Source organism: Peromyscus leucopus, chromosome 3 (assembly GCF_004664715.2).
Source record: "Peromyscus leucopus breed LL Stock chromosome 3, UCI_PerLeu_2.1, whole genome shotgun sequence".
NCBI lineage: Eukaryota > Metazoa > Chordata > Mammalia > Rodentia > Cricetidae > Peromyscus > Peromyscus leucopus.
Window position 1 is genome coordinate 86,024,970 of NC_051065.1, and position 10,074 is coordinate 86,035,043.

The 10,074-nt window shown below is 38.5% G+C and overlaps 1 gene segment (V, D, J or C); it reads right to left on the reverse strand.

Moving 5' to 3' along the window:
* Positions 1-4,212: 4,212 nt before the first annotated feature.
* Positions 4,213-5,074, reverse strand: LOC119087719. The segment is given in 2 exon segments: positions 4,213-4,604; positions 4,976-5,074. Coding segments are annotated over 2 exon segments (441 nt in total).
* Positions 5,075-10,074: the final 5,000 nt, after the last annotated feature.

The following is a 10,074-nucleotide window of genomic DNA, read 5'->3' on the forward strand; positions in this document are numbered from 1 at the left end:
TGAGGCTGACTCCAACACAGAGTGTGACCTGACTTGAAGAAGTCCTCAGGGCAGTGGACTGTGCTCTGGGCATATGCAAATCAGCAATGGCTGAGCAGGGTCACAGGGCTGACCAAACCATTATGTCATTACAGACCTGTTGTCTTCTTATAAAAGAGAGTACAGGTTTATTTGTAGGAATGTGCTCTTTTTGGACAACAAAGAACAGCACCAGTCTGTGTATTGTACCTTATTTTAATTTCTGTCATATTCAAGGTAGAATTTTCTTGTTATATTTCCCTCCATTCCAGAAGCTTTTAGATACAGTACATTTCTAGAAAGTACATAAACAGGTTCCTTTCATAGGTGTTTGTAGATGTTATAATATGAAGTGTTTAGTCCATATAACATTACTTGCATGTATGTTTTCAAGGATGAACATTTGACACTGGACAATCAATTGTGTGCTCCTCCCCAGGGAACAACATCTCTCTTATTTTCACATTTACTCAGTTTCCTGCAATTCTTTGCTTAGAATTAAGGCATTGTGGACTTTTGCCCATCCACTATGAAAAGTTCTCCAGGGTCATCTTTGTTCAGCTCACATTTGGCTAGTCATGTTGGTGGGCTTCGATAGGCACAGCTTCTGATGCTGCTCAGAGACACAGTCTTATGCAAACTCCCTGATCCTGTGGTTGTTAACATATTCCCACTCCCTGTTCCAAAATGTTCCCTGAGCCTTAGTTATGGGAGCATTTTGTAGATGGATCCATGGGGAATGAGCTCCACAATATACATGTAGCTTCTTGCTCACAATAATTCCTAGAAGAGTAATAAAATAATAGTGGGAGACATGGTTTGTAAGGAAGGACAGATTCCAACATACCTAATCAATATTTTTAGGCAAACAGCACCATTTTACTGTTAATGACTCAAGAACAAAGTAATAGCTTTTCACCCCTTCCATCTGCACATATGAGCTCTCATCCTAGATTAAACTTATATTATAACTACGTCAATTATTCCTTTGAGACTTTAATTATTGTCATAACTTCTGTCCACTTTGAATACAAGTCATGGCCTTCAAGAAATCTGAGCTTTCTTCCAGAAGCAATCATCCATGTCTTTGAATGTACAATGGTTACTAAATATTCATATTCTATGGCTTCAATATATCTTCCACATACTAAGAGGACATGTCTATTAGTTTAGTTTTAGGGAAGAGGTAAAAGCTCCATGGTCAGAAAAGCATGTAAGAAAGTGAAGGCAAAACCTACACATTAGGAATTATAGTCATAGTGAGATCCAGAGTGTTTCCCCATTGGGAAAAATAATATGAAGGACTTGGTATGATTTTTGATATGGAGTTTAAAAGGAAGAGTTTTTACATATGTAGGCAACTATTCTATATGAGACAGAGGTTGGACAGAGTGAAAGTGAAAGCCATTAAGGCCTGAAAATAATGATGAACACAGGAGAGGTGTAAGAAAGAATAGGTAGGTGGGTATGTTCCAAAACTAAGATTGACCTGAAAAATCAATGCCAAGTATGACTCTCAAATATGTATTGAGGGATACATCAAAGAGGCTTCAATAAAAATAAAATCAATGCAGGCTGCCCAAATTCTGTTAATAGGAACATATTTCATGTATTAACACCATATATGTATGTTTTGATTTAGTAATAAAATCATGCCCATAAACATACAATATCTATCAAAATGGCACTTCAACTTTCATAGTTTCCAGCAAATGCCTTTAAAAGACACAGTTGATATTCAAATATTTTTCATTTAAAAGTGGTAATTCAGTTTTTAAATAACCAGGGCTTTTAAAAACGTACCTAACTACTTGTCTGCATGTGTAGCACATGTTTGCTTGGTATCCACATAAATTAGAAGAGGGTGTCATGTCCCCTGGAACTGAAGTGGCTTCAAACCTGATATAGATGCTGGGAAATGAAGTTTGGTCCTTTGTAAGAAAAAGAATTACTCTTAACTGCTGAGCCATCTTTCCAACAAACCCCTAGAAATTAGAATTTAGTTGGCTTATAAACCTTTTTTGAATATACAGTCACACTTATTTTCCCCTTTCCTTTATCTATCCTTACAACTCACTCCAACTATATACTGACTTTCAAATTCTCTGATGCATTACACAGAATATTGGCACAGAACATTAACACACACAGAGAGAGAGAGAGAGAGAGAGAGAGAGAGAGAGAGAGAGAGAGAGAGAGAGAGAGAGAAATTATGAAGAGTGTATTTTTTCTATAGACAGGCATAAGTGAATTCATTGTTACATGGGTCTCAGGGTTACGAAGCCTGGTGCAGGAAGACAACCTCTGTGTGCTCTGTGTGTGCTGCTCTACAATTGAGGAAAACAGCAGGGATGCCATCTGGTGTCTTATTCTCTGGAAATTTAATGTCACTTTCAAAGTCTCTATTTTAGGGCTGACTTGACACAGTGTCTGGGCTCTTTCAGTCAGCTACCTCTACCTTCACCTTCTTGAAGTTGCATTCTCAGAACATTCTACAGGTATTACTGGGCACAAGACATGATAAGATGGATAGAACTAAAATGGATATAACTGGGTCAGTTCCAGAATCCACCCTAAATCTTTCCTTTTCCACACTCCTCTGGCAACCCATATTCCAGCAAACTCCATTGTCTTAGAGCAAATAACACTACAGTTCATCTATGATCTAATTCTTGGACTGGTTGTTAAACCTCCAGGGCTTCCATAATGTACTATCCTTAGAAATGTGTGAAATGATGAGATTACTCAGAGAAAAAACACATCATCAATAAGAAAGCTTGCCTGATTCCATTATTTTGGGCTAGGTTCCCAGAGCATAGCCTGTGTATTGGCTATTGAGGGATACTGGGAAACCACAGGTTAATGTGCTACTCATCTAGTGTAGACAAAGCCCAATTCCCAAATTTTTTGCACCACAGTCTCAAGAGGCTGTGGGGATAGGAAGTTTACACATTGTTTTATAATCAGTGTCTTTATGACCATAAATATAGAAGTGGTGTGATCTAGTGTCAATTGGGAAATCTATGAAGGCACACATGATTTTCATAACAGAAGATAGCTGATATATAACATGCCAAATAACACAAAAAACTCCTTGGGATTTGGCTTCCTCTGGAGGAATTTCCTGGTCCCTCCAGGCACTGGCTTTGCCATAACCAGCTGAGTTCTTATGATATATTCCTGCACCCTGCAGCAAAGGCAGATTATTCTCTATTATAATTTTATATACTAGGGCATTGTGATAGATACATTCAACAATGATGAAACATGAATTTTCCCTTCTGAAGTAAAGGTCAAAATCTGGTGGGTATCCTTTATCACATGCATCTTTCTTCTTATTTAATAAAAAACACACAGACTCTTACATTATTTAAACTGTTTGGCCATTAGCTCAGGCCTATCATTGTCTAGCTCTTACTCTTATATTCAGCCCATTTCTATTAATCTATACTCTGCCAGGTGGCTCATGGCTTACTGGTACCTTACATCTTCCTTGTCCTGGGGGCGGCTCCAGCAATCTCTCCCTCTGCCTTCCTGTTCCCTCAATTCTCCTCTCTGTTAGTCCTGCCTATACTGCCTGCCTGTCTACTGGCCAATCAGTGTTTATTTATACAGAGTGATATCCACAGCAAGGAACTCTTTGAAAGGATTAGGAAATGTGGCCTTGTGGGAGGAACTGTCATTGAAATTAGGTTTTGAGGTTTTCAAAGCCCAAATCATGCCAAATGGATTGCCCTTCTTGCTGCCTACAAATCTGTACAAAGAATCCTCAGCAATTTTCCAGGTCCATGTCTGCCTGTATGTTACTATTCTTCCTGTCCTAACACTGGACTAAACTTCTGAAACTATGAGCAAGCCCTGAATAATTTTTTTTTTAATAAGAGTTGACATGTTCATAGTGTATCTTCAGAGCAAGAGAAGATTGACTGAGAAATATAGTACAGGAGACAGGTAAACAAAGGAATATGTCTCAGTTTCCTGACTGCTTTACTGGATAATTTTGAGTCACTTAGGCAGATAACACCTATAGAATCAAAGTAAGTTTTTGTTTAGCTTTAACCTCATTGTCCCTAGTGGCTGGGAGGGGACATGTTCACCAATTTCCTGAGACAAATGAAATGTCATTGTTATTGCTGTTGATGAGACCAGAAATGCATGACCAGTGAGGTGTGAGGCCCTCAGCACCATTCTCTCTCACACACAAATAAATAACTTATTTGGCAGCTGGGCAACCCCAAGAAAGGAAGTTTTTGTTAAGGTCTGAATCACTGTGGGAGGTAAATAAGAAGCTTGGAGACAAAAATATACTCCTAAATCTTCAGGCTCAACTCTGCTGATCTTGAGTGTGAAGTCTGTGCCTGACCCACTGCCACTGAACCTGTCTGGCACCCCAGAATATCGGTTGGAAATCTCATAGATGAGGAGTTGTGGAGACTGGCCTGGCTTCTGCAGGTACCATTTCAAATATGTTTCTCCATTACTATAGAGGACGCTCTGGCTAGACTTGCAAGAGATAGAAACTTGATCACCAAGGCTGACATGCAGGGACAATGGACTTTGGGTCATCACAATATCACATCTGGAAGCTAAAATAATGAGAGAGAAGTACAAAGTCATGGACAAACCTCAAGAACAATCTGTGATTTTTTTTTTTTATATTTATTTCAAATTAGATGTTTAAATTACATAAAATTCTTTATTACACTAAAATTTGCTTTTTAACAAAACAAATGAACTAATACCCCTAAGGGTTTGTAGCTGTAATTTAGACCATCCCAGTCCATCACTATCATAATCTTCATTATTATACAGGTTCTTTCCCACCTGGGTCCTCCCACTCAAGTCCCCCATCCCGGAGGGTAACATCCATCTTCCCTACATGGACAGAAACCATGTGATCAGCAGTGAGACTCAGGACTCATCCCCACTACCCATCCTCCTTCCTCACTGTTCTTACCAGGAATCCTGAACACCAGCAGCACCAACAGCACAACAGGAAACTTCATTTTGAGGATGCAGTCTGAGGAGACAGATCAGTCACTGCAAGAGGACTGCTTTTATCTCAGGCTAAGAAAGATGGGTTCTCCCTAGGGAGCAATATGCAAAGGCCTGGGTTAGTGCTGCAGTACAGGCAGAGGAAAGAGTTATGATGATTTTCATGCTGGCCCCTCCTTCTTTATCAGAGTCAGAACAAAGTGGTAAAAATGAGCAAAGCTGTTTCTGTGTCCAAGAGAGGCCTCCTGGTGCTTGTCTGATGAAGGAATGTGAAGATGGTATGGTCCAACATAAGGACACAGACAGAGGCATGAATAACAGAAATTCATTTTCTTAGTGTGTAGGGTCTTGGAAGTCCAAGATCAATTATCGGGAGGTATTAATTGCACCCTGTGTTTCAGACTGTACTTCTAATTGGCCACTTCCATGTCTGGCCCTCACAGAACTTTTCCTAAAAGGATTATTTGAATGTGTGTTCTTCTTTCAAAACATTATTTTCTAACAGTTAACCATATATCTGAAAATACAGTTTGTCTCCCTTTGTAAATTCAATTTATATTTTGTCATGCTGTTATAACAGGGATGTAGAGGTGGCTTTTGCTAAACACATTGAAGTTTCACTTATACTTTTAGGTGCCCAAATTGTGTTACTGTAAATAAAATAAAGCCTGATATCTGTACTTTTGTTTTATGTAGATCTCTTTACTTTTGTTTCAGACTTCTGTTCAATTTTGCCTATAAGCATATCAATCAGTACAGGAATATATGTTAAATCAGGTAGCACAAGGTTGATAAGTCATAAATGTATTAAACCTATTTTTTCCACTTTAGGACTCATGAAACTACTAAGATATGTTATTGTTGTCTTAGATAGGGTTTTTAATTGCTGTGAAGAGACACCATGACCATGGCAACTCTTTTAAAAAAATTAAAAGAGATGGCTCGCTTATAGTTTCAATTGTTCAGTCCATTATGGGAGCATGGCAGCGGGCAGGCAGATGTGGTGCTGGAGCTGAGAATGCTAAATCCTGCAGCCAACAGGAAATCAACTGACACACTGGGTGGTATTCTGAGTGTATGATTCCTCAAAATCCACCCCCACAATGGCACACTTCCTCCAACAAGGCCATATGCCCTCCAAAAAAGCCACACTTCCTAATAGTGCCACTCTCCACATGAATATGGATTATAATGAGGATGTAATGCAGGCAAATTACTTTCAAACTAGGATAATTGTTATCCTTTACACAGTTTGTTCCTGATTTGGTAAATGTTTCTTAAGTCTCCATTGCCACTTTAACATCCTGGTCATCTTGGACTTTAGAAACAATTAACCTTTGAGGAAGATCAACTCATGATGGAAAAATGCCAACCCTATGAGGGAGAAACTTCCTGATTTTGGGATGTGAAGTTGCCCATGAAATTCCTGAGCAATTTTGAGCACTCATCTAATCACAAACAAATACATCTACATATGATGACAGCAATGGTTTTCCTAAAGTCTAAAATTAAGAAAATGAGCAGTCAGACATTTAACTAAGACTTCATAGCTACACACAGTTCTTAACCCTTTCCCTAGTTCCTTTCTTTTCAACACTAACATGCATGTGACAATATAGACAATGATATTCTTCTGTCTCCTTTTGACTTGCCAGTGCAGTTTTATTGACTTAACTCTTGTCTAACTTTCAACATTTATTCACTTGACTTCTATTTCAAGTACATTATCTAATTTCTGTGAACCTCTGAAAACAAGTGCCCTATTAGCTAACTCTCCAGTAACATTACCAAATGCCACAGTAAAATGCTATGGATATTGAATGAAGAAAAATATTCTTAAAAAACTACCTGACTAGGCTAGAGAGATGGCTCAGCAGTTAAGAACACTGGCTGCAGATAAGCACTGGAGGGCTTCTGTTGCAAATCACCCTCTGGAGTGATGGAAGGATCTTTCTACTAGCACGTGAAGGAGACCTGATCTAGTGTTGGTGTGGCCCCGGAGTTTGGTTTATGTCTTTCCTCAGGACAATGAGGTTCCTCTTTGGATTTCTGAGCACTGAACACGTCCTATGACTGCTGCTGAAACCCAACATGACAGAGACCTAATGGGTCTCCATGAAAAAAATCTACCCTTCTGATGCCAATGGAGATTGAGAGCCCAATATGGCCATCTTTGGCAAGCATTAATGTAAGCCTAGGAACTGTAGCCATGAGATTGGATTCTCCAGAAGAGCTGCCAGCTAAAGTCATGCTGGGATCAAGAAAAACGGGCCTTCTGTCATGTAGCTTTTCATGTTCCTACACACCACACCACCCAGGTTCAACAGTCAGATTCATACCTTCCCTCCATAAGGTGAGGGAAATACATACAATATTTTCTTATCCCTTATTCATTTAAATCCTGTAGCTGAAAGTTCTCCTGTGTCCCACATTGTCTGAAGCCACTCAGACCCAAGTAAACACAGAGAGGCTTGTATTAATTAAAACATCTCAGCCATTAGCTCAGGCTAACTACTGACTAGTTATTACACTTAAACTCAGCCCATTTTTGTTAGTCTATATGTTGACACATGTTCCATGGTTTCACCTGTGTGTCATTACATGCTGCTCCCTGGAGAGCAAGCTGGTGTCTCCTGACTCAGCCTTCATATTCCCAGAATTCTCCTTGTCTGCTTATCCCGCCTATAGTTCCTTCCTGGCTACTGGCCAATTAGCATTTTATTAAACCAGTGTACAAAAGCATTATCCCACAGCATTTGTCCTTTTCTGTTTAATTAAAAAGGAAGGTTTTAACTTTAGCATGGTAAAATTACATATAACAAACAAGAATTACAGTTACAATATCTAGTCTATTTGTATTTTATAAAATTAAAGAAAATATTCTATCTATCCTATATTTGTGAGTCTAAAGTTTCATTTCTAACTTGTCTTTTATCATAACAAAGGAAAATTATAATTATAACTATCTAGTCTTCAACTACACCAAAGACCTCAGAAGGATATAATATTACCTAATTAAACAGGTAAGCAACTTCCAAAAATCTAGAAATGACAGAGACAACTGCCTGCCTAGACAGTTACCAAGAGTTCCTCTGCAATGCTGGTGCATCCATTTTTTGCCCACAGGCCTAGAGTCTCTCAGTTGATTCTTCCTCTGTCCTGTAAAATGTCTGGAACTTCTTATGAGAAGCAGGAACCTTAAGGACCATCTCGCCTTGTAAAAATCAGTGGTTACCTTCCTATGGGCCCTGTATGTCCAGTTTATGCAACATATCAAACAGACTACATAAGGGCACATTTTTGCCCAGTGGCCAACTTTTGCCACAAAGAAAGCAAACTCCATAGTGAGTTTTTTCAATACCCATTATCTTCTCTGATGTAGATTGGTCTTGCCAGGAGCAGACATGTCTCAATTTCCAGAAAGTCAAAGTTCTTAAAACATTTTAAATGCCATATTCCACGGGTCTTTGAATCATTTGAAGATTACCTGTTTAATTGAATTATATCTATGTAAATCTAGAAAACTTAGCATGATTATAAGTTTGACTATCATAGAAGACTAATTATTAACCTGTACTTCTTAATTATCTATTATAATTTAAATGAGCTGCAGAAACATAATATCTTAAAGAAGAGTAAAAATATACATACAGTCTAACAAAATTAACTTTAAATTTGTATCAATAAACTAAAATCGATAGCAAATTAAAACAAGTTGTGTTGATATAATCAATGGTCTTATTAAATAAGAAACAGAGAACCAATGTAAAAGAGAAAGCCAAGAGGTCAGTGCTCAGAGCTAAAATCTCACCCTTCCTCCTGCATGGTCCTAGCTTCCTGAAAGAGACCTATTTCCTGTCTGTCCATCTTTTCATAGTCTTTTGTTCTGCCTTCTCATTGGATGTAAACACAAACACGTGACTGCCTTGTCACTGTAGATATGTACAGCCCCCCAGGTCTTAAAGGCATATGTCTCCAATGCTGGCTGTATCCCTGAACACACAGAGATCTATGGGATTAAAGGCGTGCGCCACCACTGCCACACTCTGTCTATGGCTCTAATAGCTCTGACCCCTGGGCAACTTTATTTATTAACATACAATCAAAATCACATTTCAGTGCAATTAGAATACCACCACATTTCCCTTTTCTATTTTAATAAAAATAAAAAAATTAAAAGGTTATAACTAACATAAGAAAAACTATGTACAAAAGTACAATAACTATATACAAGTAATAAATACCTAAACAGGTATTTGACAAATCAGAGAAAATAATTCCATTATCTATCCTATTTTGCTAAATCCAAGGTGTATCTAATATACTTTCTATCCTAATTAATTTTCAACTATAACTTACTAATCTTCATAACTAACTAATCTCCAACTTCTTCAGAGACCCAAGAAAGAAATAATATTAGCTAACAAAAATAAAAACAGGAAGTGCATGCAAGCAACTTCCAAAAAATTTGTGAGTTGACAGAAACAGCCAGCTGCCTGGACAGTCACCTGAGGTTTCTCCGCAGTGTTGGGGCATCATCTTCAGCCTATAGGCTTAGTGTATCTGACAGACTCATTTGTGAAGTAGTATGTACACAAGGTCAACAGTTCAACCTCACATTGGGTGAGAGCCGTCCACGTACCAGAAACACCTGAATTCCAATAGCGTCCTGTCATGATTCAGGATTTTAAATTCTGGAAATTGTTGACAGTTTTTGAATTCAGCTGTCCATTCTTCTTGGCTGTGTATATATGGTTTCATCTCAGCATCCCCTTCTTCTCCACATCCCTCTATTAAATGCCAGTCTACTATCGAGAGGTGTGAGCTTTCAGCTGCTGTTCCATTGCAAAACAGAAGCCATTGGCCCTCTGCCTGTTAAGCTGCCTTCGAAGAAAAGGGCACCGTACCTTTTCCGGCTTGGTTCCAGAACAGCTTTTGCCAGCTCCCACCTGTCCTGTGGCAAAATCCTATTATATGTTGACCAAGAGTTTAACATTTGCTTTACATATGGAGAATGCATGCTATAAGATACAATTGCCTCCTTAAACCTTCGTAAATCCA